This window comes from Crocodylus porosus, unplaced genomic scaffold (assembly GCF_001723895.1).
Source record: "Crocodylus porosus isolate Cpor-Errol unplaced genomic scaffold, CroPor_comp1, whole genome shotgun sequence".
NCBI lineage: Eukaryota > Metazoa > Chordata > Crocodylia > Crocodylidae > Crocodylus > Crocodylus porosus.
The window spans coordinates 13,311,161-13,334,835 of NW_017728927.1; the positions used below are offsets into that span (position 1 = coordinate 13,311,161).

General features: G+C 43.2%; 1 protein-coding gene across 4 annotated transcripts in view; it reads left to right on the top strand.

Moving 5' to 3' along the window:
- MAD1L1 (MAD1 mitotic arrest deficient like 1) overlaps positions 1–23,675 on the top strand; it is a 490,537-nt gene that overhangs the window by 241,809 nt on the left and 225,053 nt on the right. For all 4 annotated transcript variants that reach the window (XM_019542036.1, XM_019542039.1, XM_019542038.1 and 1 more), the window contains one exon: positions 18,656–18,712. In XM_019542036.1, the coding sequence (XP_019397581.1) occupies positions 18,656–18,712 (57 nt within the window). The remainder of the gene's footprint in view (positions 1–18,655; positions 18,713–23,675) is intronic.

A 23,675-nucleotide genomic window follows, 5' to 3' on the forward strand; every position in this document is an offset into this window, starting at 1 on the left:
CCCCTTATTTTCTGCTGCAGCTATGGGGCAGTCCACAGCAGTGATGGCCCTGGCCTAGCCCCAATCCCAGCCCAGGGAGAAGTGGGAGCAGCTCCCAGGCAGTCTGGGTTTGGGCTAAAGGGACTCGACCTGGAGCAGAAGGTTAAGGGAGTCAGGGGACAGCCGCAGGGGGTGGAGCAGGGAGTGGGAGAGCAGGCACAGAGGGGAGAGAGTGGAGAGGCCAGGTTGCAGGTTTTCCTCCACCCCCTCCTGGCTATGTGCAGTCCAGTGATGGACTCCCCCTGGCCATGTGCCCCTTCCCCTGCCAAAAGAGCCATTTTAGCTGCGCAGGCAGTGGCTCAGTTCTGGCCTCAGCCCCAAGGCTGGGGTCAAAGCCAGAGGTGAGCTGCTGCCTTCCTTGGTTGGTACTCAAATCCAGGTCTAGACTTTTTTTCTCCCTATGTTGATTGGGAGGGAAAAAATCTTTGCTTGGATTTGAATAAATCCAGTATGGGCCAGTGCATACATGAAACCCATACAGATTCATGCATAATTATATGTATTTGCATATTCGGCTATGTATAGTATGTAAATAATGATGCATATATTAGAAGAGTTTAAAACTATTTGGGGCAGAGTAAAGGCTATTTGCAGATATAAAGTGTTTTTTTCTTTCCTGTCAATCTTGCTTTTAACCAAATGTATGGGTAATATTTATGTAGCCAGTCTATATGTGTGTATGTGTAGGAGTTTGTGTACTTTCTGCATTTATAGATGCCAGTACCTCCTGGAACTGTTTTATTTTGTTTTATGCTTTTAAAATAACATTGCATAGTGGAATAATTTTGCAGTCATTTCATTCCTTTATTGTTTACAGCACATTTCTGCAACAAAAAAAAAGGAGAATTTCATCTATACACAGAAATGCCATTTGTCTTCACAGTGCAGGCGTGCTTTTATCGCACATAAGTGCCATAGTCCCATTTTTTGTATAATGAAGACCCTGGGTTGTTTTTTTTTTTTTTTTAGTCAAGACAAAGTCCAGATTAATAGCATTTGATTTCTATAACCCAGCTTCAGGCTTTTTGCTTTAAATCTTTGTTATGTGGTATTTGCTTCTCAGGTTATTTCCTATTACCGGGGGAGGACAGTCGTAATCCACGCACCATGGAGAGGCTTATAAGTGGAGAAAAGATCCCTCCTGAAGTGGAATCTTATTCACTTGTACTTGCATGGCATTGACTTCCATAAACTGCTTCATGGCACGCATCCAGCCAGTTGAGCAGATCTTTTCTATATGCTTTCAAGGTTACCCCTTCCACAATTAGAAAGTGTGTCAGGAGCAGTTTTGGCATCTGTCAAGCGAACACTGTTGAGCAAAGTAGTCCCTTCCTAATGTCAGAAGTGTGAGCGGGGCACCCTGCCACAGGGAGGAAGGTTAACAATTGTAGCATTGTAGACACGTTGTTATAGAGAGAGACAATTTAAGCGTGAAACTGAAATTAGAAAATTGATCGAGGATCTAGTCCTTTCTCCCAGTAGATGTTACAAAATGAAACTGCCCGTTGCTCATCATGACCCCTTACACAAGAGCTATGGCTTGCGTATAGTTTCCTTGGAGCATTAAGTGCCTGTTTTGTGGTTAGTTATATGTACTGGAGTATCTAGCCACCAGTTGTTAGACACTTATGCCTGATATTATTGTCAGTCTCAAAAGATTCCTATGTAGGAGCAAAAACCATTATATTGCATCTTTATGGCTGTGACCCCATGGTTAAAATTGCCTTGTGGGACATTGTGACTTTTTCTCCCTCTGCCAAAATCCAGCTTTCATGGCTCTGCAGTGCAGTCTTGCAGGACAGTGGGGCATTTGCGTCAAAGTTTGGATGCTAGAAGGCACCTAACAATGTTAATTGGGCAGTAGACCCCTTCTTTACCTTTATGTGACCAGTTCAAATGCAGCGCAGGTTGCTGGTGATTGTATGCTGTTGTCATCTGGTGGCTGTTTGGTTGCTTCTATGAAGTGAGTTCATTTTGCTCAGAAAAGACAAATGTTCCTATTCTGAAAACATCACCCCAGTCTGAAATCTTTGTTGTCAGCCTCAAAGGAGTGGCCCAAGGATTGAAGGGCCCATGTCTAAAACTAAATTACACTGTTACCCCTAGAGGTGATTCTTCCAGATCAAAATTGCGATACACTGGTGGGGTAGCATGGGGAAACTTGTACTTCTGTTCCTCGTGCTGTATTTATTTGGTGGATAAAGAAAGGACCCCAGGCTCCAAAGCAGTCAGTCCAACGCTTTTCCTTAGCACTAAGTTCACTAGCAGCTTTTTACAAAGGAAATTAAACTGTCAGGTGAATTCATAATGGTTTCCAGCCTAGCATGCGAATCGCAAATGGCCGGCAGCTAATATTGTACGAGGACGGCTTGTTTACCTTCTCTCTGCTCCTGCCACCAGAGATTGTTTGTGCCTTTTGCTTGCACTTCTTAATCCTTCCTTAATTAAGGAGAATAATTAAATGGTAGATTGTAGAGGTCAATACCAGAACTGTCTGTTGAACTACTGATGGGTAACTCCATTGTCTTCACCTTTCCCGCTTTCCAAGATGAGATCATTTAACTTTTAGAGACAATCGCAAATATGTGCAATATTAAGATTGTATAAAATGCTGCACAGATGTTTTTGGGGCGTATGTTGTAGCCATGTTGATCTAAAGGCAAGATTCTTTGTGTAAATCCAGTTTGAGTTGGTCTGAGAAAAGCTATCAGATTTACCACACAGCTGTTTTAAAGTCAAGCCTATTCTACAGAATTAAGTTAAGTGTATCCATTTTTGGAAATATTTCAACAGTTTCGGATTTTTTGGATGCGTGTTTTTTAGTGAATTGCTTATATTCTATTAATGTTGCTATTTAACGATTTGAATATTCACAGTTCTAATAATATGTGGGGTCACCTAAATTTCATAATTTTGCTTCTACTGCTTTTTAAAAAATAAATCCCAACCTGCAAAGTTTTGTCGAGATGGCTTGTGTGAACACTTCTAGCTCACCACTTGAATGGCTGTGCTAGCAGTGCACTGTATCCATATTGCAGAGAACTGACCCTAGGTTACCATAGGGCTGATTCAGGGTCTTCACCGTAAATGCTATGTAGCTTTATTAGAGGATGATCTAAAAATGTAAGAGTAACACAGGATTCCTGAGAGAGAGAAGGTATGCCTGGATTTGTGTGCCTTTGGCATTCACATTCTCTAGTTGCTATCATATTTTTCCTGTAGGCTTGTGATTTAATTCCCATTTTCTGTATGTCCTCCAAAAACAGTTCCGTCATAACACTAGTGCCAAGGCTGAGTATTACGGAAGATACGGGATCAGAACTGAATTAACTTTCTTGCTCACAGAGCGCTGTCCCCATGCAACAAGGTATTGCATTATAGCAGATGGGCCTTGGTACAGTTTCTGGACTGGGAATATCCTTAGTTACCAGGGAGGGTCTGATTCTGGTTCATGTGCCCGCCAGTATAACTGAGTATCTTGGTTCCTGCTTTCTTATGCCGCTGATCTCCACTTCATTACCAGTTTGCCTGCCAGTCACCTTCTGCTGCTTTGTCTATCCCTTATTTCTTTCCTATTTCTCTTACTGTCTCCTTCTGAACTGTTTAAAAAAAAACCTGCTTACTTCTCCCAAGTACTATTTATAGACTAATTCATTTCAGCAGCAGCAGTCAATTAGATAGGAGGTGAATCCTTTCTCCGGCGTTTGGCAAAGAGAATCTTTTACTTTAGTTGTTTGTTCCTGAGATTCTGCTGGAACTTTTACAGTGTTTTGAAAATCCCTTTGGGCTTTGCTTATTTTGAATATGTTCTCAAATGCAAATGTTAAGGGTTTTGCTCTCCTCCTTTCCCTTTGAAGGAGGTTCAGAATAACGGAGCATGGACATGTTCGTGATAGGGGTCTGCTTGACTTTACTTAAAGGTGATAAAAAGAGGAATTTTGCGTGAGTTTTCTAGTCACTTGTTCATTTACTGAAAATTGAGGGTGGCCTTACGAAAAGCCGGTGTTAATGGCTTTGTTAATTCCATGGTTTTGCCTCTGCAGGCCGGTGACACCAAGTTGGGGGGAGTAGTAGATATGCTAGAGGGTAGGGCTAGGATTCAGAGTGACCTAGACAAATTGGAGGATTGGGCCAAAAGAAATCTCGTGAGGTTCAATAAGGACAAGTGCAAAGTCCTGCACTTAAGCCAGAGTAATCCCTTGCACCAGTACAGGCTGGGGCTGACTGGCTGGGCAGCAGCTCTGCAGAAAGGACCCGCGGTGACAGTGGACAATAAGCTGAATATGAGCCAGTGTGCCCTTGTTACCAAGAAGACTAACAGCATCCTGGGCTGCATTGGTAGGTGTGTTGCCAGCAGGTCAGGGGAAGTGATTATTCCCCTCTATTCAGCACTGGTGGGGCCACATCTGGAGAACTGTGTTCAGTTTTGGGCCCTGCACTACATAAAGGATGTGGACAAGCTGGAGAGAGTCCAGTGGAGGGCAACAAAAATTCTTTGAGGGCTGGGGCACATGACTTATGAGGAAAAACTTCAAGGGAACTGGGCTTTTTTAGTCTAGAGAAGAGGAGACTGAGAGGGGATTTAATGGTAGCCTTCAATTACCTGAAGTGGGGTTTGAAAGAAGATGGACTTGGACTGTTCTCAGTGGTGGCAGATGGCAGAGCAAGGAGCAATGGTCTCAAGTTGCAGCAAGGGAAGTTTAGATTAGATATTAAGAACAATTCTGTCACTAGGAGGGTAGTAAAACACTGGAGCAAGTTACCCAGAGAGGTGGTGGACTTTCCATCTTTGTAGGTTTTTAATCCCCAACTTGTCTGGGATGATCTAGTTGGGGCTGGTCCTGCTTTGAGTAGGGGTTGGACTAGATGTGACCTCCTGAGGTCCCTTCCAGCCCTAACTTTCTATGATTCTGTGCATGATGTAAGACTGGTCTGCAGACTGCATCAGGCCTTGTGTGCCAGTATTGGGCCACCCCCCACCTCGTCCACACATGCTACGATTGGGGTCCATGCCGCCCTGAGTCCCCAGTATAGTATGCAGCCTGTGGGCCAGTTGACATGGGACTGAGGACACATCTGCGTCGTGGGCCATGTATTGAGCATCCCTGGCTTATTGCATTAATAGAATTGAGCTTTGTTTTGTTTCACAATGTAAAATTGAATAGGATTCGCAGTACAGTTTATCAGACCAGGGTAAGGAACTTGGAAGGAGTTCTGCCCCCAAGTTGTGGTTCTGACTTTCCCTGAAACACGGTCTCTTTGTGTCTTAGTTTTCCATTTTATTGCCTGGGGATTGTTGACAGTTATCTCCCATGTCTCACCTGGGTGCTGTGAGGAATTATTAGTTTAATGAGTGATTTGGGAACATAAGTGGTAATATTGTTTTTATCATTAAGAAGGGTCTAATCTCTCCTTTGAGGGAGAGTTGTGTCTAGAGAACGTGAGTGGCACAATCATTTTCTCAGATATAAACTTTTCTGGTAAACAGTAAGCTTGTTTAGTGCTTTATTTTTTTATTTGGAAAGCAAATACTGTTTTAAATTGGGGCCAGGATTGATGCTGAATTAACCAGGTTCTGTGCTTCATCTACAGAATGGCATCTAGGGCCAGCAGCAGCGTTTCACTTTCTTTTTGTTAAAACACCCATGTTTGTTTTTATGTTTTATTCACTTTTTGGCACCTCTCTGGAGACAGTCAGCTGGGAGGGGAACAGCCAGTTCAATTGTAGGGTTGGATTTTGTGATATTACAAATCCTTGGCCTCTAAAAACCAGCCTTAAAACTATTGATTTCCTTCAAGCTGACCAGGGAAGAACCATCAGCTGGTAATGAGTTTTGGTTCAGTGCTTATATGGGCTGGATTTGACCTAGGGAGTAGGTGCAAAATCCCATAAACGTTTTGCTAAGCCTTCCTGAAAACACAGGTTGTAACCTGAACTAGGAAAGCCTATCTTTCATACCTTTTCTCATCACCACAGTGCAGAGAGAGAAATTGAAAGGGAAGGAACGTGGCAAATGCAGAGATTTATCTCTTCAATTTTACCCCAACAGCCATTATTTATTCTTCAGTGCTATGTTCCTAGTACATGACTTTCCAACTTACTTGGCCCCACAGCCCAGATCAAATCCATGGCGCTTCTTGTAGGCTGGATGATGCACTTCCAGTGATGGGGCAGCAGCTTGTTGGCACTGCCCCATCTGCTGCTTTGGAGCCAAGGGCATGGATCCTGCCTTTGATGCCAGTTGTGTCACCTGCAGTGACCAAAGACCTCAGATTTGGCAGCAGGCAGGGGGGTGGGGGCGAGTGGTGGAGTCAGGGTAATTCAGGGGCTCTGGTGCCATGCAAAAAGCCACTGCCCTGCTGCTGCAGCACCGTGGACCACAATTGAATTCCTTGGCCAGCGGGCCACCTGCTAGATAGCCCCGTTCCTAGTAGAGCACCTCGTTTTAGACTAGTCTTCTGAGAAAATCACTTGTACCTAGTCTCACTTTCCTCTTCTCTAGTGGTAAATCCTTTTCAGAACAAGGTTTGATAAGCACACTTCTACTCCTAATAACATCAGTTAAATCCAAGGTAGATTATTCACTTTTTAAAGCAAATTTCAACTATGTGGTCAAGTTGTTGGCTTCCGGTATTTCAGTAAGAACAAGTGGTTCTAAAGTAGTACCATTGCTGTCCTAGAAATAGCAAGGGTAATAGTTGCAAGTATTACCTTGTCAGAACAAACTCCTCCTTGGCCATTCCTATCCAAGGCCACGACACTGTTTCCTAGCAACTTCTGCAAAGGGATTAACTTGTAGATTAGATGCAGCACAGCTAGCTTACCAGGTTGAAGCAAGATGTAATTCCACTGGTTTTTGAATGGACAGATGATAAATACAAGGTTGAACATTGTTGCTGGGGACATTGCAAAGAGAGTTCAACAAATAGATTCATTATCTTTCCTTCCGGCTATTTAACCTACCTGAAGCTGGCTCGTACAGAAGGAGAACTTGCATCCAGGGGTGGGGGTGAAAGTAATCTGCCCGGGATGGGGAGGAGCTGCAGAAAATATCAACATATAGCATCACATGGCCACAATTTTTAGCCTCTGAGTTTCGTACTTTTTTTCTTTGGCATGCATAAGAAAATTCCAGTATCTGTAAAGATACAAACTCAGGCTGGGAAAAATCCTGTCACTAATTCAATTGAAGCAGAATGCAATTTACCTGCGTGAGTATCTGGCCAGAACGGTGCAATTGTCACCTTGACTACTGCAACAAATTCCAAGGTATTTTTTTTAACCCTAGCCTGTTAGGACATCCGATTTCTGACCATTTTGAAAGATGGCATCCCTAGCAGAATAGCACTTCCTCAGACCAGGCTGGTTTAGTCCAGACTGAAAGAATAATCTGTGATATTGCATAACCAGAGCCATTTTCTGCAGGTTAGGTGATCACTTGAGGATTCCAGTTTAACTCATGCTCTGGGTCCAGTTTTTGAAAGCTTTTGACACCTTACTTCCTTTGAAGTTCTGGGCTCTGAGTCTCTCCAGCTCCCGGCTTTACAGGGTCCATCGGAGACTAATGTAATATGGATATTTCTGGTCAGTGCCCTGATCTCGCTCTTTTTTCTGCTCCTTGAACCTGGTGCTCACCTAGTGCTTTTTCTTTTTTTTTTAAATCCCATTGCCATGACCAGAGAGGAGTAGTTGATTTGCCGTGCTTGAAGCTTGTGTGAGATTATCCTTTTAGTGATGAGCTAAAAATGTTGCTAGAGGAGCAGTAAAAGAGAAGGAAATCCCTCACATTCCTATCGTTTGTTAAGATGGCACATTTAGAAGCAGTTTTGCAATTGGAACATTTCTGAGCCCAGCAAATGTGCATTAATGGCAGGGTTTCTCCTATATTCCAATGTTCCAGTGATGTAAAATGAGTCCGTTGGAGTCCATCAATATTGGGGATTCACTCGGGTGTGACCAAGGGCTGTCGTACTGGCCTCCTTCATAACTCTAGAAGCAATTGGCTTGGCAAAGTTTCATCGCTCAGGCTGCCTTTCGTTGTTGAGGAAGCAGCTGGAAACTTGTATTTTGTTTGGCAGCTTCTTTCTTCCCCCAGGGCTGCAGTGCCATTTGATTAGACTGGAGAACAGCCGGCCTACAGCAGAAGTGTAGTATTCCCAGTAGAGCTATGCTAATCTTCCAGTCTCTCCCTGCTCCCTCTCAAGCCAAGGTGTTGAAGGAAGACATCAAGGAAAAATAGAAGGAAATGAGATGCTCTCTTAAGTCTCTGCCTTTCTTCTGAAACTCCACCCCAGTTCAGAGTCGTGAATCAACAGCTGCTTCCTCGAATTCTGGGCTGTTCTTGAAAATCAGCTGTGCTTGCTTCTGTCCCAGAGGCCTGAGGAAGGGCACTGTAATACCCAAAAGCTTGCCTATGTCTATACGGACCATACAGTTGGTCCAATACAACGTATCACCCACAAGAATTCTCACCTTCTTGAAAGTCAGGCACTTTTTGTTCACACGTTGAGATCTTTGCATGAAAGGACATAACTAATCACTGTACGCAGTGGGCATGATCTTCATTGTGCTGATGGGGAAACCAAGTTTTAGAGAAGTTCAGTCATTTGCCCCAGGCCCCATAACCATCGTTTTGACAGTGCTGGAAATACAAGCTGGATCTCAACTCAGTGACAGAGCCAGGGAGGTTATTTCAGACCAGGTTAAGCCCTTTCCTAGGTAGTTAAAAGAACTTTGGTCACTTCTGTTTTGAAGCCGTCACATTCCACTTTATGATATGAGCACTTGGGTTTTTTAATTCGATCCTACTGATTGTAGATGATCCCCTGCCCACAGCAGTGGCACTGAGGCCTCCAGATGAGTTATAGAAAATTTGCAACCTGAAATTCTTGACGTTGTCACCAAGTGAATTTGTCACTTAAAACAAAACAGAATAGGACAGAGAATGGTCTGTCCTTGAGAGCAGGGGTAAGATTTGGCTGTTGTCTGTCTGTCCAGTAAATCTTGATAGTGACTTCCACAGGAATCCGTATCTTACGGATATTTTCTCTGTGTTTACAATGATTATAACTGGCCCTTGTGATTTCCCAGTTTCGTATTTTGTGTGTTTAACACCCAAATGCCTCTGCTTTACTCCTGTCTCACACCCCCTGAGTTTACAAGCTGCCTTTGTGTCTCTCACTTGGGGGCGGCATTCTCCCACAACACATCAAGTCCAACAGGCAGCTATTTCTCCAATAACTAACTGCTCTTATCTGGAGAAAAACATACTTTACTAGTCTGTGCAAAGCAGTGGTCTTCAACCCTTGGGTCATTGCGTTGCAACAGAGTGTCTTGAGATTAATGGTCCTTTTGCAACTGTTGGGACTGATCCCTTCCCTGGATGCGACTTTCCTTGTGTTGATGTTACTTCTCAGAGTATTGGGGGTGGGCTGTGAACCCAAATTACATTAAAACACCCAGAGGCAGTTGCCTGAGAAACCTGCCTTTACCCCATTATACAGACTTCCCACATGTAATGGATCGTGACAATAAGAACGTGGCCCTTGTTGTGGCAGTTACGACGATCCTATAACTCAGAGTGAGTTTTGCCTCTGTAGCAGCTGCGGATAAACTTGTGAAATGCATTTGATAGGCAGTGGGGAATTTTTTCCCCATCCGTGTATGATTGTTACAGGGAGACTGATTTTCTCTTCACACCCAGCCATTGTTAGAGTACATTGGGTACGCTTTTGTGCTTGACGCTTTAGGGGCTATAACAATATTTATTTGTAGATGTTATTTCCCACTAGTGTAGTATATGTATGCTTGGTTTAATAACCAGAAGAACTTTCCTGAGAGCAGTAAAAGTAAAGTTTTGAATCTTTAAAGCAGTATGGAAATCTTTCAACAGTCTCCGATAGCAAGCTCTTTCACTGGCAGTACCTCCATTAATGCTTCCTTGTACAAGAATACTAGACACTAAAGGCTCTAAAATAACATAAAATTTTGGTAATGAGTGTTAAATCCACTGTATATTTGCAGTGCACTTTGGTCTTGTTTAAAGAACACCAGATCTCTGCTAATTGGCAATGGTGCTGGGCTAAAGGGTTGAAGAGAGAAAATGAAGGATTCCAGGCTATACACTGGGGTTTGTACCTTTAAAGGACCAAACAGGCAAAGTGATATTTTAGCTCTTGAAAGCCGTTCCTCATGTCTGCGATGTCAGATTGGCATGATATACTAGTGAAAATCTCTCCTCATTTCAGCTTTCACAATATTTTAATACATCGGCTTGCAGTATGCAAATAAACTGAAGCCTAGCTGTGACTGGCTGAGTTACTTCTGTCACAATCCCTACCACCCACATGGATGAGCTGTTCACAGCTTTGTTGAAATCAAAGTTTTCCTCCTGTTTCTTCTAACACAAGAGAATCTTATAAAAATTGTGCATGTATGAGGGCACCCGTGAGTTCCACTGTCTCTTCACGTACAATCTCTCTTCAGATGCTGTACTTAAAACATGACCTTAGTAAAGAGATTTACACCATGAGACTCTCAACACGTTACAGGACAGTTGAATGGACTTTCGTTATTGAGGCGCCATCAGAATCAGTGGCATGCCTAAAGGTGCTCTATTACCCTGTCGCTGGTCCTTGAACCAGATCCTTGATGCACGGTACCCAGCATCACCTGGAGGACAGCAGGAGAAGAGGGGCATCACGACACTCTTCTGCACTGTTCCTCTAAATCACGGGGCTGCTCAGTGTCACAAGTTAAAGAGGACAACCTACAGCAGCTTTGCACTTAGAAAGGGCATATCCTGAGCAAAGGTTCTAGCCGTACATCTTTTTCGTGCACGTGACATGGAAATATGAGTTACTTCAAAGCTATACATGGGATTTAGGGCAACTGCAGAAAGAGATCAGAACACAAGTACTGAATCTGACTCAGGTTTCCCAGATCTCTGTCGTACATTCAGAATAACAGTAACTGTTCCATTGTGTATTTGGTTTTGCCTAAAAAAAAAAAAAAAAAAAAAAGATGGAAAGTGTCTTCTAGGTTTTGATTAGACTCAGGAGCTTGACTAAGACTTTGTATAGGAGCAGCTTTCCTAATTAAATGGGCTAGTCACCACAACTTGACTTCAAATGCAACAGCTCATCTTACCTTGGTTACGTTGCAAGAAATATTACCTTTTGCAGCTTTGGCAGAATGGCTCCCTTCCTTCCCCCCACAGTGCTCCCACACTTGCTAATTCAGGAGGCAGCTGGGCCGGCTAGTCCTTTTACCAGGGAGGACACCTGAGTTATCATTGGGGTACCCTAGGAAACCCCTCAGCAGAGGCTGTGTAAAAAGGGCCCCGAGTCATTGTTCCTCCTGACTGTGGCTCTCTTTTTGAGTATGCGCTACCTGCCTAGGCACTGCAAAGGACTGCTCATGTCTCTGAAACCTGCAGGCACTTAAGAGGTGGCCTTTACTCCTTGGGGTCCTGCAGTCTTGATTTATGAGTCTGCAAGTTAACATAACCCATGCATATGCATATGTATATCACTCTGATGACATAATGATCTGGCTCTTCCTTTTATTCATTACAGTGGGGTTTTCATCATATTTGCATTCATCAGAAAATATCAACATTTAGAGCAGCGCGACTGTATCGGGTTTCTTTGTGTTTCTGAATGAAAACCTCAAACTTAGAAATGCCATGCTTCCAACTGAAAGCAGGGTTTGATTTACTCCCTGCATGTTGTACACATAATTTAGTGTTTCCCTAGCTCTTTGTAGTGAGTTTTAATTACATGTCTCTTTGGCCGCTGATACTACTGTGGTCTATCTACGCGCTACTGAATGTGCGACACCGAGGAGTAAATTACTGCAAGTTCACAAAGGGAACCCTTAGCTTTGCTAATTGCTCACAGGACAGCGGGTTTTGTTGTGAGAGACTGCTCATTAGAAGTTGACTCGCTTAATTTTCCCTACAAGTGACTCTCTTGCTTGAACAGCTTGTCTATCACATAGGGCAGTTGGCTCACATTCAGCCTCCAGAGGAGAGGTTGGGGGTGTTGATGTGGCCAGTTTAACCACCTGCCTTGTAATGAACAGATTGTTTGGCACTTGATTCATTAATTCTCAGAGCTCCACAGCCCTTGCTGACCACACTCTTTCTGATTTCAGGGCTGATATTAATGGCTGTTTGACAGATACAGCAACAGATACAAGGAGAGCAATGGTCTTGACCTCTGTGAGTTATCCCTGTATGTCTGGTATTTTTCCCTGTGTTTGTATTTACTCTCGAAGGCTTGAAATATAGCTGATGTAGCTACAACCACTGGTTTTTGGAAAGTGGATGAGACGAGCCATCAGCTCAGAAAGCACAGGGAAATAAAGTGAATAATTTAGAAATGTCTCACTGATACCTGAATTGGCTCCCATTTGTCCAATACCATTTGTATTCCAGCGTTAGTGATGGGATAGCATATCCTGAGTAGGGTCAGCATACAATTTCTCTCTCTTCTGCTGCCTCACTTCTCCATGGAAAATGAGAACACAGTGTTGTTCTATTGGCTTAACTTTTTAAATTGACGGATGATTTTTTTGAAGGTGTGTTAAAGTAATTTGTTAAATTTTAAGCTGGAGTTCTTTTCTGATCTAACTTACTGCACCGATTCTCTTAGGCTAGAAACAGACATTGCTTTTGTGATGCCATTAACATTTTTATGGTGGCACAAAGCCCAAGCCATCAGACATCCATGCCACTTGTTGTGCCACAAATGCCCAAAGTTGTGGTTGTGACAGTAGTGGTAAACGCTTGTGCCATTTTTTTGTGGCAGGTGTACGCTTTATGGCAGGAGAGTGCAGGCAGCCTGGAGCTGTCCATGGTCTCTGGCTGCCCCAGGGCTTCAGGGGCCAGATCCTACACCCCGCAGGAATTCCCCAGGAGCCGCAGGAATCCCCAGACGGGGTTCCCTGGGCACACATCACACTGGCATGCCTCGACTCAGGACAGTGGATGACATCTGTGTTGCTTAGTGAAGGGGATCATCCTGGCGCAGCTGATCCCAGTGCAAGGATGACGCCTGTGCATAGATAGTCTCACCTGACTGCACTGTATTTTCTGCGGGCACGCTGGACACTAAATTCATTTGCCTGTCCAGTTCTTTAATCCTGTAGATGTTTGCTTTTCAAATTGAGCTCTGTGGTCTTCAGGAATTTCACATGTGCATTAAGTAACAAGAATTTCCCAGAAGCTGAAAGGTAGCACCTTGTTGTCTGAAACAGGTACGTCTTTGCTACTGAGGAAGGTTCTGCAGATAACAGAGTAATAACATGAATGGATGGAATAGGCCCTGACCTGCGGACCGGCGGTCTGCGTGGGAGAACACGGTTCTGAGGTCCCACCAGCATACCCTGCCCCAGCTTCTGCTATGTGTCTTATTCCCCAGGCCTGAATGGAGCTGCTTGTGGAGCCAGTGAGGTTTTGAGAGACTGGTAAGGTGGAGATTGGTAAACCTGCAAAGAACCTTAAGTGGCTTGAGACTATCGGGCATTAATTAGTCTTGGGTGCCAGGGAACGAGAATGACCATTGATGCAGCTAAAGGATGAGCTGCGGGGAACAACATGATAGCATTTCCTTATACGACTTCTGAGGAGGCATTTTAATCTGGGGGTGCAGCCGGCTGCTCTGTGCCATTCTGGATCTCTCTGCAGCTGTTTCCTTAAGTCATTTTGGTGGTTGGCAGCATTTCTGAAGCACTCTGATTAAGTGAGATGTTGGGGAAGTTCAGAGTCTAATTTCTTCTTCATAATTAAAAATGTGTGTGTCTGTCATGCTGACGATGATTAGTTTGTATTTTCTCGTGGCCTACTAGGAATATGGCAGTGAATCACTTTGTAAGCAGCTGTCCTCTAACAGCTGAGCTAGGTTCAATATTTGATTTAGGCTAATCAAAGGGCTGGGGTAGGGCTAATGTTTGCAGACTGATTGTGATAAAGCATACAGATCAACTGCTTCACAGCCTGGCAGTGTCATTCACAGGGGACCGTGGATTATGTGGTTTATCCAGTACTTGAGTAGCCAGTGGTACAAAAGGCACAGAGAGAACTGGGAATAATGTTTTGCCAGTATGTCGGTTCTGTATCTTACACGGGTTTGCAAAAACTGTGCTCTGCAGATCACTTGCTCTTGTCCGGTGGGAGGCTGGCTGGTTACATTGTCCTGGCGTTCCCTTATTTCCACCAGCCCGATTTCATTAAAAGAGAGCAAAGAATGAATTGTGTTCCTCTTGCTTTTTTTATTAGTTTTAGGCAGATGATACATATTTAACTGTTCTTGACAATCTTTCTTCGTAATAGTTTCCTTCAGCAACCCAATCATCTAGTTGATCTGTCTTAGTCTTTGGCAATTAGATGCTCAGAAGTAAATCCAATAAAGCAATCTGCTTTGTGATTAGTAACCCTGTGTTCACAACCCCATGTAACAGTGGCCTGCCATAACATGTTGCAAATTCATCTCCGACTGTTGCCTGTAGATTTAGCAGCTTGATAGATTTGTTCCTCCTATGTATATACATGTATTGAATCATTTTTCTTAATCTGTATTTGCTTATTTTTTGTGTTAAATCTAATTTTTGTCCATATGTCTAATTTCTCTTAATCCATTTATGTTGTGTTTCTCTTCTCTAAAGGTCTTTCCAGCCCTCCTCCAATTTAGCATCTATACGAATCACAAACATATTTTTTCTCTTCGTTTCCTAAACACAAAGATCTGTTGTTTAACGCCAGATCTTAATAAACGTTTTAGTAGCATCCAGTTAGTCACTTCCTCAAATGGATACATTATCTTATTGGTATATATAGTATGTATTGCTAAAACAGAAGATTGAGCGTTCAAGTAAATGCGTTTCATTTGACATGTTTGAGCTATGAGAGCCAGCGATGGATTCTCCTGCTTAATATTTCCAAGATCTGAGGAACTGGAACGTGAGGTGTCTAATCTAATCTAATCTAATCTAATTGTTTGTTGCTTAATGTCATGGTTTTACCGGGTCAGGATTAAGGCATCCATGCAGGTGGGGCAAAGAGAAGAAGCTTAACTGAATGTTATCCCTTCCACATCTGTTCTCTGAACAGACTCTTTTGCCTTCTCAGTACAAAACTTCTCACCTGTGCTTTATGCTTATTATAGAAACTTATGCTAAAGAAATCATATTATAATTTAGAGATGGATGCTTTGGGAAACTCAGATCCTCCAGGGTTGAACTCTACCTTTTTTCCCTGGAAGCCCTTATTTTGAAATGCTTGAGAGAGAGAGAAATGAGAAGGTGTAAGAAGCAACTAGGAGAACTTCTCATATCATGATTTCTTGACAGTAGCGTAGGGAAGTTTGTTCTTCTATTCCAGCCCCTTTCTCCCCCGGCCTTTTCCTTTCAGTTTTCAAAGCTGTATAAATGTTAATTTTTGGCAGTTGGAACAAATAATTGCCTTGATACAGCATTAGTGTGTTGTGGGTCAAGTTTAAAACTGTAGAAGGGAATAGGAAAAGAAATCCTTACCCATTTTGGCAGGGGAGAGGTGCAAAGGCCAAACCAACATGCCAAGCAGCTGTCAACCCTGCTTAAGTTATAGACAAATTCATTATCTTGGTGAAAAATATTCTATGAAATAAACCATTAAAGTGAATGACGAGGTTTGTGGTAAACATAATTGACACCTACAGGTACGGGGTAAAGATACGGATTTAGAATTTGTTGGGCTGAGTACTTTCAGGATCAAAGCCCTATTTCTTTCACATTAGTGTTGGTGAATTGCCCGCATTCCTCTGTGTTTCACTCTGTTCACAGATTGCTTCTGGTCTCTTTTAGGCTAGGGACAGAAATTACACACAAATTGATATAAGTGATTGGAAACAGGTTCAAATCTGTAATACAACAGAAGTTCAGTGCACATAAATTACTTTCAAAATGATGGAAACTGGTTTAAGATAAACCTGGATGGATGTATTATGGGACTTAAGCCATCTTAACCTAAATCAGTTATTGACCTTCTGTCTCACATCCCCTCCAGATTCAAGTTAACTCAGTCCCCCAGTATCCCAGGATGCTTTGCATCCTCCCTGCAACACCCCCACCCCCCGTAGGGTGAATGGGCTAGCTTTGGCCCAAGCTGTCTGCTCCAGCCCAGCAGGGAGGAGTGCTCTAGCACCCCCCGGCTTCAGGCCTGGGCCACTGCAGGCATGTGGCTGCATTTCTGGAATCAAAAATGAATGTCTGTTCACCTGCTTATTGGTCCAGTCTACACAGCTTAGACTAACCTGCGAAGATTGAGTCAATTCAGCCTTGGGCCTTTTGACTGTCGGTACTTAGCCTTAGTGCTGGGTTTGCTTGAGTTCTCCTTGGTTAAAGAGATTCTCATACTCTTACGATTGGGTATAACTGTGGAGTAGACTAATATGTAACCCGTAATTGCTGCTTGCTTCTGGCTCAGAATGGTCCAGTAGTCCTTATCCAAAGGTTAAAACCTTCTTCATGCAGAGATGGGTCCAATAAAGATGTTGGAAAATTGATTTGTTTTCTATCCAGTGCGTTCGTTCCATCCTAAGGTGTTTTGCAAAGGCTATTCCAGCCTTGGAAAAAATGACTTTGTAAATGCAGTTTCCAAGAACTCTTTTTCTAATTCTTCTCCATGTGGCTCTTTTCCTGCTCTGTCCTGCTGGGGTATAATTCCACCTGATTAAATATTTGTGAAAAAAAATCACTCCCAGGTGCCTCTGAATTTACAGTCTCCTGATGTGCCTGCATCAGACCTTGTGGTAATTTCATTCTTGCCTCTCACTCGCTTGTGTGCACACTCTGTGTCTGCACAGGACTGGCATCTCCCACAGTGTTTAATGAGTGTGTTTCATTTCCCCACACCAGGTCCCAGGTTTATGTTAAAACTACATTCATCTTGTTTGAGTGCCTTTTTCTTTAATAGTGTGACATCATTAACAGGCCCTGCACAGCCAGAGCCCATAACTTTCTTGAAGCTTCCACTGAGCTCAAAGGCTGAGCCGGTCGTGGACTGCACCTAATTGTCATGTTTGTTTGTTTGGGGAATTGAACTACTCGTTTTATGCTGAACTCTGAGACTGTAATTTTTTTGTTTGCTTGTATTTCAGCGCAATTAGCTTTGGAAACTTAATGTTTTTCATTTCATTGTCGCAAGCGGCTTGGCTGTTTTGCTTCTGCCTGGGATACAGCTCTCAAAAAGGCCCGTTTCATATGGTAGCGATGTTGTTAGAGGGACTCTGAAGAGTTGTAATAAATATCTTCCTGAAAGGAAAGGTTTTTAGGTCTCATTGCATGTGCTTTGGCTGTTTCAGTACGTTTTTTCTGTCATCCCCTGGGATTATTCTTGGAGCTGATCACAGAATGGCTGATTGGAGACTAGCTTGAAAGAGAAGAGGTAAAAAGTGGCATCAGAGCATTGTATGCCACTTTTGTGAATCAGAGCCCATAACCCACCAAGCATCACAAGGCGCTTTAAAGGCTCCTTCTCTGGGATGGGATTCACCTCGGCTGTCACTCTGAGAGAAGGTTCTTCCGGCTTTCACCTAAGGGAGCCCATTTCCTTCATCCCGGTTCTGGCTAGGGTTTTGTTGGAGGTTGTTTGCAGGGAGCGTGCACCAGACATCCACATATTACAACACGGTACTTTCTCCTTAAGAAAAGTGAAGCCATTTCCTTTCTCCTTCCACTGTTACTCCAGGAAGGTATTTGCAGCATCCGTCTCCCCACCCTCCTTTAGGAGTTTTTAGACAGAGTTTGTTTAGTCTCCAGTTAGGCTGCAGGAAGTGAGAAGCTTTGGGACCCCTCTTGTAGAGGCTCCAAAATATTTGTAAGGATCTTCATTACCTGCTCCCACAAGAGGAGGTAGCATTTGATTAGTGGTTGGGAAACTGCCTTGGGACTTGGAAGAGAGAGCTTCTGTTCTCAGCACTGCCTTTAGCTTATGTAATAACCTTCAATAAGTTGCTTCTCCCCTCCTGTGTATTTGGGTGGCAGTTCTTTGGGGCAGGAACTCACATTTATAGCGCAACTGTCATTTGGGTTTAGCCTTTATTCATGACAGTAGTGTTCACTTGACAATTATAGCTTTTTTGGAAGAGTTATTAGAGAGGTCAAGGCCAAAATGGTCCTGGAAATTGGCCCATCCATATCCCAAGCAGTAATCCTTTTGGGGTACAAACACATCACCAAGATGGTGGAGTAGCCCAAGTTCAATTGAGATCAGTACTGTACACATTTTATCTATAACTAGCAACTTTTTGTCTTCAAGCCTATGAATCCAGCATCCTTTGCCAGCACTGAGGGGAGGCAAGGAGAGGAAGAAAGATGCATAAGTCTCTTTTCAATCAAATACAAAAGGCAACAGAGAATGAAAGCTTTAAACTTAATATATCATCTGGGCAGAAGCAATCATCCTGGCTCTGCAGTGTTTTAGGTGTTTAGGTGTTACTTAACTGAGTCCACATTTTCCAGGACTGAAGTGCTGGAGACCAAAAGGTGGCAAACTAATAACTAGGAGTATCACTGAACAGAAATCACAGTGGCTTAAATCAGCTTTCTGACTTATTTTTTCTTTTTGTCTTGAAGGCTCAGCTGTCTCAAGTTGTGGAAGAAGTGGGGAACCAGAAGCAAAGAGCAGATATGGTAAGCGTGATCTTCCTTTTATTCCTTGTTTTGTACTGCGGTAGAAGAGTGGCACATACAGCTTTAATGCCTTTAAATAATATTCATCATTCCCAAACTCCAGATGTGAACAGCATATGAGTATTGTAAAGAGGAGAGCGAGAGAGAGCAAGGAAGCCAGCAGGTGTCTGTGCCCCATTAAAAACTGTTGCAGGTCTGGTACCTTAGCAGTTTCCACACCTACTTGACGCGGACTGCACTCCCCTGAGGGTTAATGGTACTTTTGACTCTGCCTGGCAGTTTGCCTTCTGTTTGTTAACAGTTCTAGAAAGGAAGCAAAATTTTTATTTCATAATGAATTAGATCCCTTCCTCAGGCAGCTGTTTATCATCCTGAGATGCGACAAGGGGCCATAGGTGAGATGAGACAATAGTCTGCAAAGCAATTTTTATTATTTCTGTTAATTTTTCAGCTGAGTTTGTCTTTTTTATCGACTCTAATCCCTAGAGGAACCAGAAAAACACACAGGCCGCGAAACAAGGGAGTGGGAGGGGTGACATGGTGCGGTTACTTTACTGTATAAGCTCCTTCATATGCAGCAATGAATTAAACATTAGCATTTAACCATTCACCTCCTTGTGGTATGCAAATGAGTAAGTCGCAAGGGCTTCATCTGCAGATTTTTTTTCCCATAAGCAAACCTGAATAGCGCAGAACAGAAACAAGTCAGTGTCTGATACTGCATGATATTAAACTGGATGAATTTTAGCAGTCATGAAAAATGAATGGCAACTGGCACTGCCAATTTGGAGCAGGTGCTGAACAAGCCTTTGGTCTAAAACCCAAGTCATAATGTACATTATGTCTTGGTAGTATCCTGGATTTTCTCACCACTCTGCTAATGTACATAAATCCCCCCTTCAGTGCTCCCGCTATTCTGGTAATGGGTTGCCTCACATCTGTCAACGTTTCTCAGTTTGGCTATGTTGCTCTTTGCTGTTCCAACATTGAGCTTTTTTATAATAGGAGACTGTCAGTGTTGTTAAACTGTCTGGTTCTTCTGTGATGTGGACAGATGTGTTTGAAAGCTTAGGCACTTTCTCTAGTGACATAGGCCAGATCTGAACCGAGATCTCCAAGGAAGATGGTATTAATCCCATGTGCCATCTTATTACATGCTTTCTTGTCATGGTTTTTAATTCTGAGCACTGAGATTTGGATATACGTGACCAAAAAGCTTGTGCATCTTCAAGATTCTGGCCTCTACGTTACCAGCTTGTCAGAAGCTTTCCCTTGGGTTACATGAATGAGGTTTCAGTTCACTGTGGCTAGGGAATTCCCCATGCCCTGCTTTCTTCTTTGCAGGCCCCATCTGGACTGCTGGACTCTAGGTTGGTAGTAGTTTAGTAAGGAGGCAGCAGAGTGCTAAACTTTATCTAGTCTAGTTCTTCAGCAAACTGAAGGAAATTGCTTCAATGGTGACACGGATAGTTTTCTCTCCCTCCTTCATCCTCATATCCTCCTTGGGAGGGGCTGACTTAATGTAACGCTTTCTCATTAGCAGTAGCTATTGGCTTTGCAGAGGTTTTCCCTTTTTCCACAAATAAAACATTCCTCCTGGAGAAGAATGCGTCACTCCTCCTCTCTTAACTGCTTAGCAGGTGACAGAGTAGTATCTCCCTTGGCAGTTTGCCTGGAGCCCCTGCCCCAGCCCTAGCCCCAGCCCTCTCCTTACTAGTCGACACAAGACTTTTCTTGACTTGTTTCTCCAGCTTAGTGTGTCACCTGCATGGCCTTATTTTCAGACTCATTTTTAGGTTGATACTTCAACAATTGTTTTCCTGATTTGGGTTCCTTGCATCTCACCTTCATTCTTGTCTCCTTCCACTCGCCCGCCTGTGATCCGCTCCTCATTATTTGAGGCTAAGCTTCCATGGCTGGGGGGGTGCAGAAAGGCCACTTCTTGCCCTGTGTTCTGACAGACACGGATATTGCTTTTCAGCGGCAAGCCTGTGGACAAGCGTCTAGCTGTAAGTGAAATGGAAGAAACACCTGTCAAGTGCTATCACGCAGGTCAGTGGGTCTTCAGGCTGCTCCTCGGGATAAGCCTCTGCTCAGGAGATGTATCTACAGCCACTGCAAAGAGTGCTAATGGTTCTCTCACCCTCCCCAAAGTGGTGGAGAGGAAGTGATGCGCTCAGCAGTCCAGGCTCTCACTGGCTTTATCTTAGCAGCACATTTGATGGGGTTTCAGCAGTTATGCTATTGGGAGCACCAGAGGTGCCATGGTAAATAACTCATTCGTTACATCCTGATCATTTTGATGCAAGCCCATGTAGCGTCAGTCTGTTGGAATGGTGGCGTGGACTACAGAGAGCAGCACCCTGTTTCAGGGAGTCATGTCTGCGTAGAAAACCCCAGAAGTGTTGGCACGTGCAGCTGGTGGCAGTGCAGTAGCTTTGGTCTGTAACTCGCTGCATCAAAGGCATAATAGACCCCCTCTGCTAACTGGAATAGTGTATTCCAGCCCACGATTCAATTATTTCCCTGCTAAAAGTCAGTTTACTACTGGAAAGAAAGAAATTTAAATATCTTCAGCTAATTGCAGTTGACAAGACAAAGGCAGTTTGACTTCCCAGTATTAATTAGCAAACCCATACTAATTAGCTTGTATAAGCACAATTCATGCTTCTTTCCCTAAATGCAATTAATATCGCAACTGAAGACGTCTCTGGGCTGTGCTGCTGTATCATTAACATACTTCACCCTAATTAGACACGGCCAGTAGTGGCTGGAGAAATGAGTTTGTGATTACAACCATAAAAAATCCTCTAATATTTTATATCCTTCAGGGAACTTGAACCCAAAATTTATTTTCTGATTTAAGAGAAATTACCTCTGTCATCGTGCTGTGTAATTATAACAATGGACCTTTGATTTTCTCTCTCACCCTTCAGTTATTTGTTTTTCCTCATTTAGTTTTTGTATTCCCGTTGGGAGCACTCAGGGTCTGACTGACTTCTTGATGGAGTTTTGTGCCATATGGTACAGGAGAGAATCTCTAGTCACTCTGGCAGGACACGGCCTGAAGCTGGGTCACCAATTGCTTCTGGTTTTGCAATAAAAAGGTTGTCTGCTTTGTTTGTTCTTGTTGACCAAAGCTTTTGCTTTGTGAAGTTAAGCTTGTTTGCCCCACCTTTTTTTTTTTAGAAATTGTGTCAATACTAGACTTATTGGGTTGTTTGTTTTTTTCAATTGACCTGTAGTCTGATCCTTTCCCCAGAGCTTGCCGTTCTCTCTGGAGGTTGTCCATGGTATTTGCCAGCACCAGTAGCTCCCTCAGCTTTGGGTCCCAGGATCTTTGAGCACATGGTGCTTTAGTTTAATATTTTTTGGCATATTGGGCTAAGAGTCATTGGCCTGGTTCTATTGCCATTTGCCCTTGCTAAGAAACCCAGGAAAGTGTCCTCTGCAGAGGGTTGGTTTTAATTCTTTTCCTTTCCATAATTTTATTTTTTTTCCTTTGTATCTCTTATCACCAGGAGGGAATTCTTTGGCTCATGCTTGCTATACAAATAGTGGTCCAGGGTCCTTGATCTTCAACTTCCTTTCAGTTCTGTTTTACAGTGCTAGACATTTCTGTGGAGACTTTTGCCACCACTTAATCTTGGAGGGAAGCAGTGTTGGTGTTCGGGCACTGAACAGGCATCTGAATTTTCATTGTATTGTATCTGGGCATCTCTGGCATTTCTTTCAAAGGAGTTCATATTAAATCCCAAATCTTCAGCCTGCTCATTGGAAAGAAATATGTTTAACCTGCTGAAAGACTTAAGGGGACTAGTCTGAAATGTTGCTTAGCAAGGGAAGTCAAAAAGGTTTCTCGAAGAAATAGCTCTAACAGAATAAGAAGAATTTCAGGACCTAACAGAAAAAACTAAGAAATGGGGAAGGGACAGAAAGAACATGTGGAAATGGGGAATGCAAAGGGCAAGTGTGGAACAGCCACAGAATCAAATGATATGATGAAGGCGGAGTGAAATGCCTTCAAATGGCCAAATTTTGAGCCAAATTTCTAGCTCGAAGGAGACTCAGCCAGGCTTAGGAAGGGATACAGAAGGAGCAGTAGCAGTAAACATCGAGAGAGCTGTGATTCTTTACTAGATGTAAGCTGGACAGCCACACAAAGCCCACTGTAGAAGCGGAGTCGAGAAGGAACCTTAATGTGCAAAGTTTAGTAGGGAATGCAAAACTTGGATGCATTTTCTGATTTAAGAGGAATCGCCAGTAGCACTGTGCAGTGTAATTATAACAGTGGAACGGTGTCTTCCCTCCCTCTCACCTTCCCTTTATTTATTTGTCCTCATTTACTTTATAAGCAGCAGCAGGTTTCAGAGTCGGGCAGTAAAAACCCACATTGTTTAGAAACATTTTTTGTAAGTGAAGTCTGCAAGCTTTACGTTGGATTTGATACCCAGCACTCGCCAGGGTTCAGTCTGTGGGTGTTAGGAACAGTACACCTCAAAATAGAAAGACCTCAGGTGGGGAGCTGGGCAGTCGTGCTAAGATATAAAACATCCATCTTATCCCTCCTTAGCAGTGAAAGGTGATCGAACAGACAGTGTAGAATATCACTGAGACAACAGGAATGATTAAAGTAGAGACTTGCAGAGAAATGTAATCCTCCAGATTATCTACAAATGGATGACACTTAAATCCATAGGAATTATAGCACTGGTTTGTTGTAGGTATAGGTAAACTGACACAGTTCATGACCTTGTAGATCACCTAGGTTAGGGAAGGGCTTTAAAAAGAACAGGGCATTGTTCTGTTTAAGGCAGAGGCTACAGAAAAGGGAATGGGCAGGTAAATTCTCCATCCAGAATGACAAGGCTTTAGTTTCCAAATTGTTTTGGATGACAGCTCTATAGCATTTGACACATTTGATCCTAGCATCTCATACACGTCTAGCACAAACTGATGACTA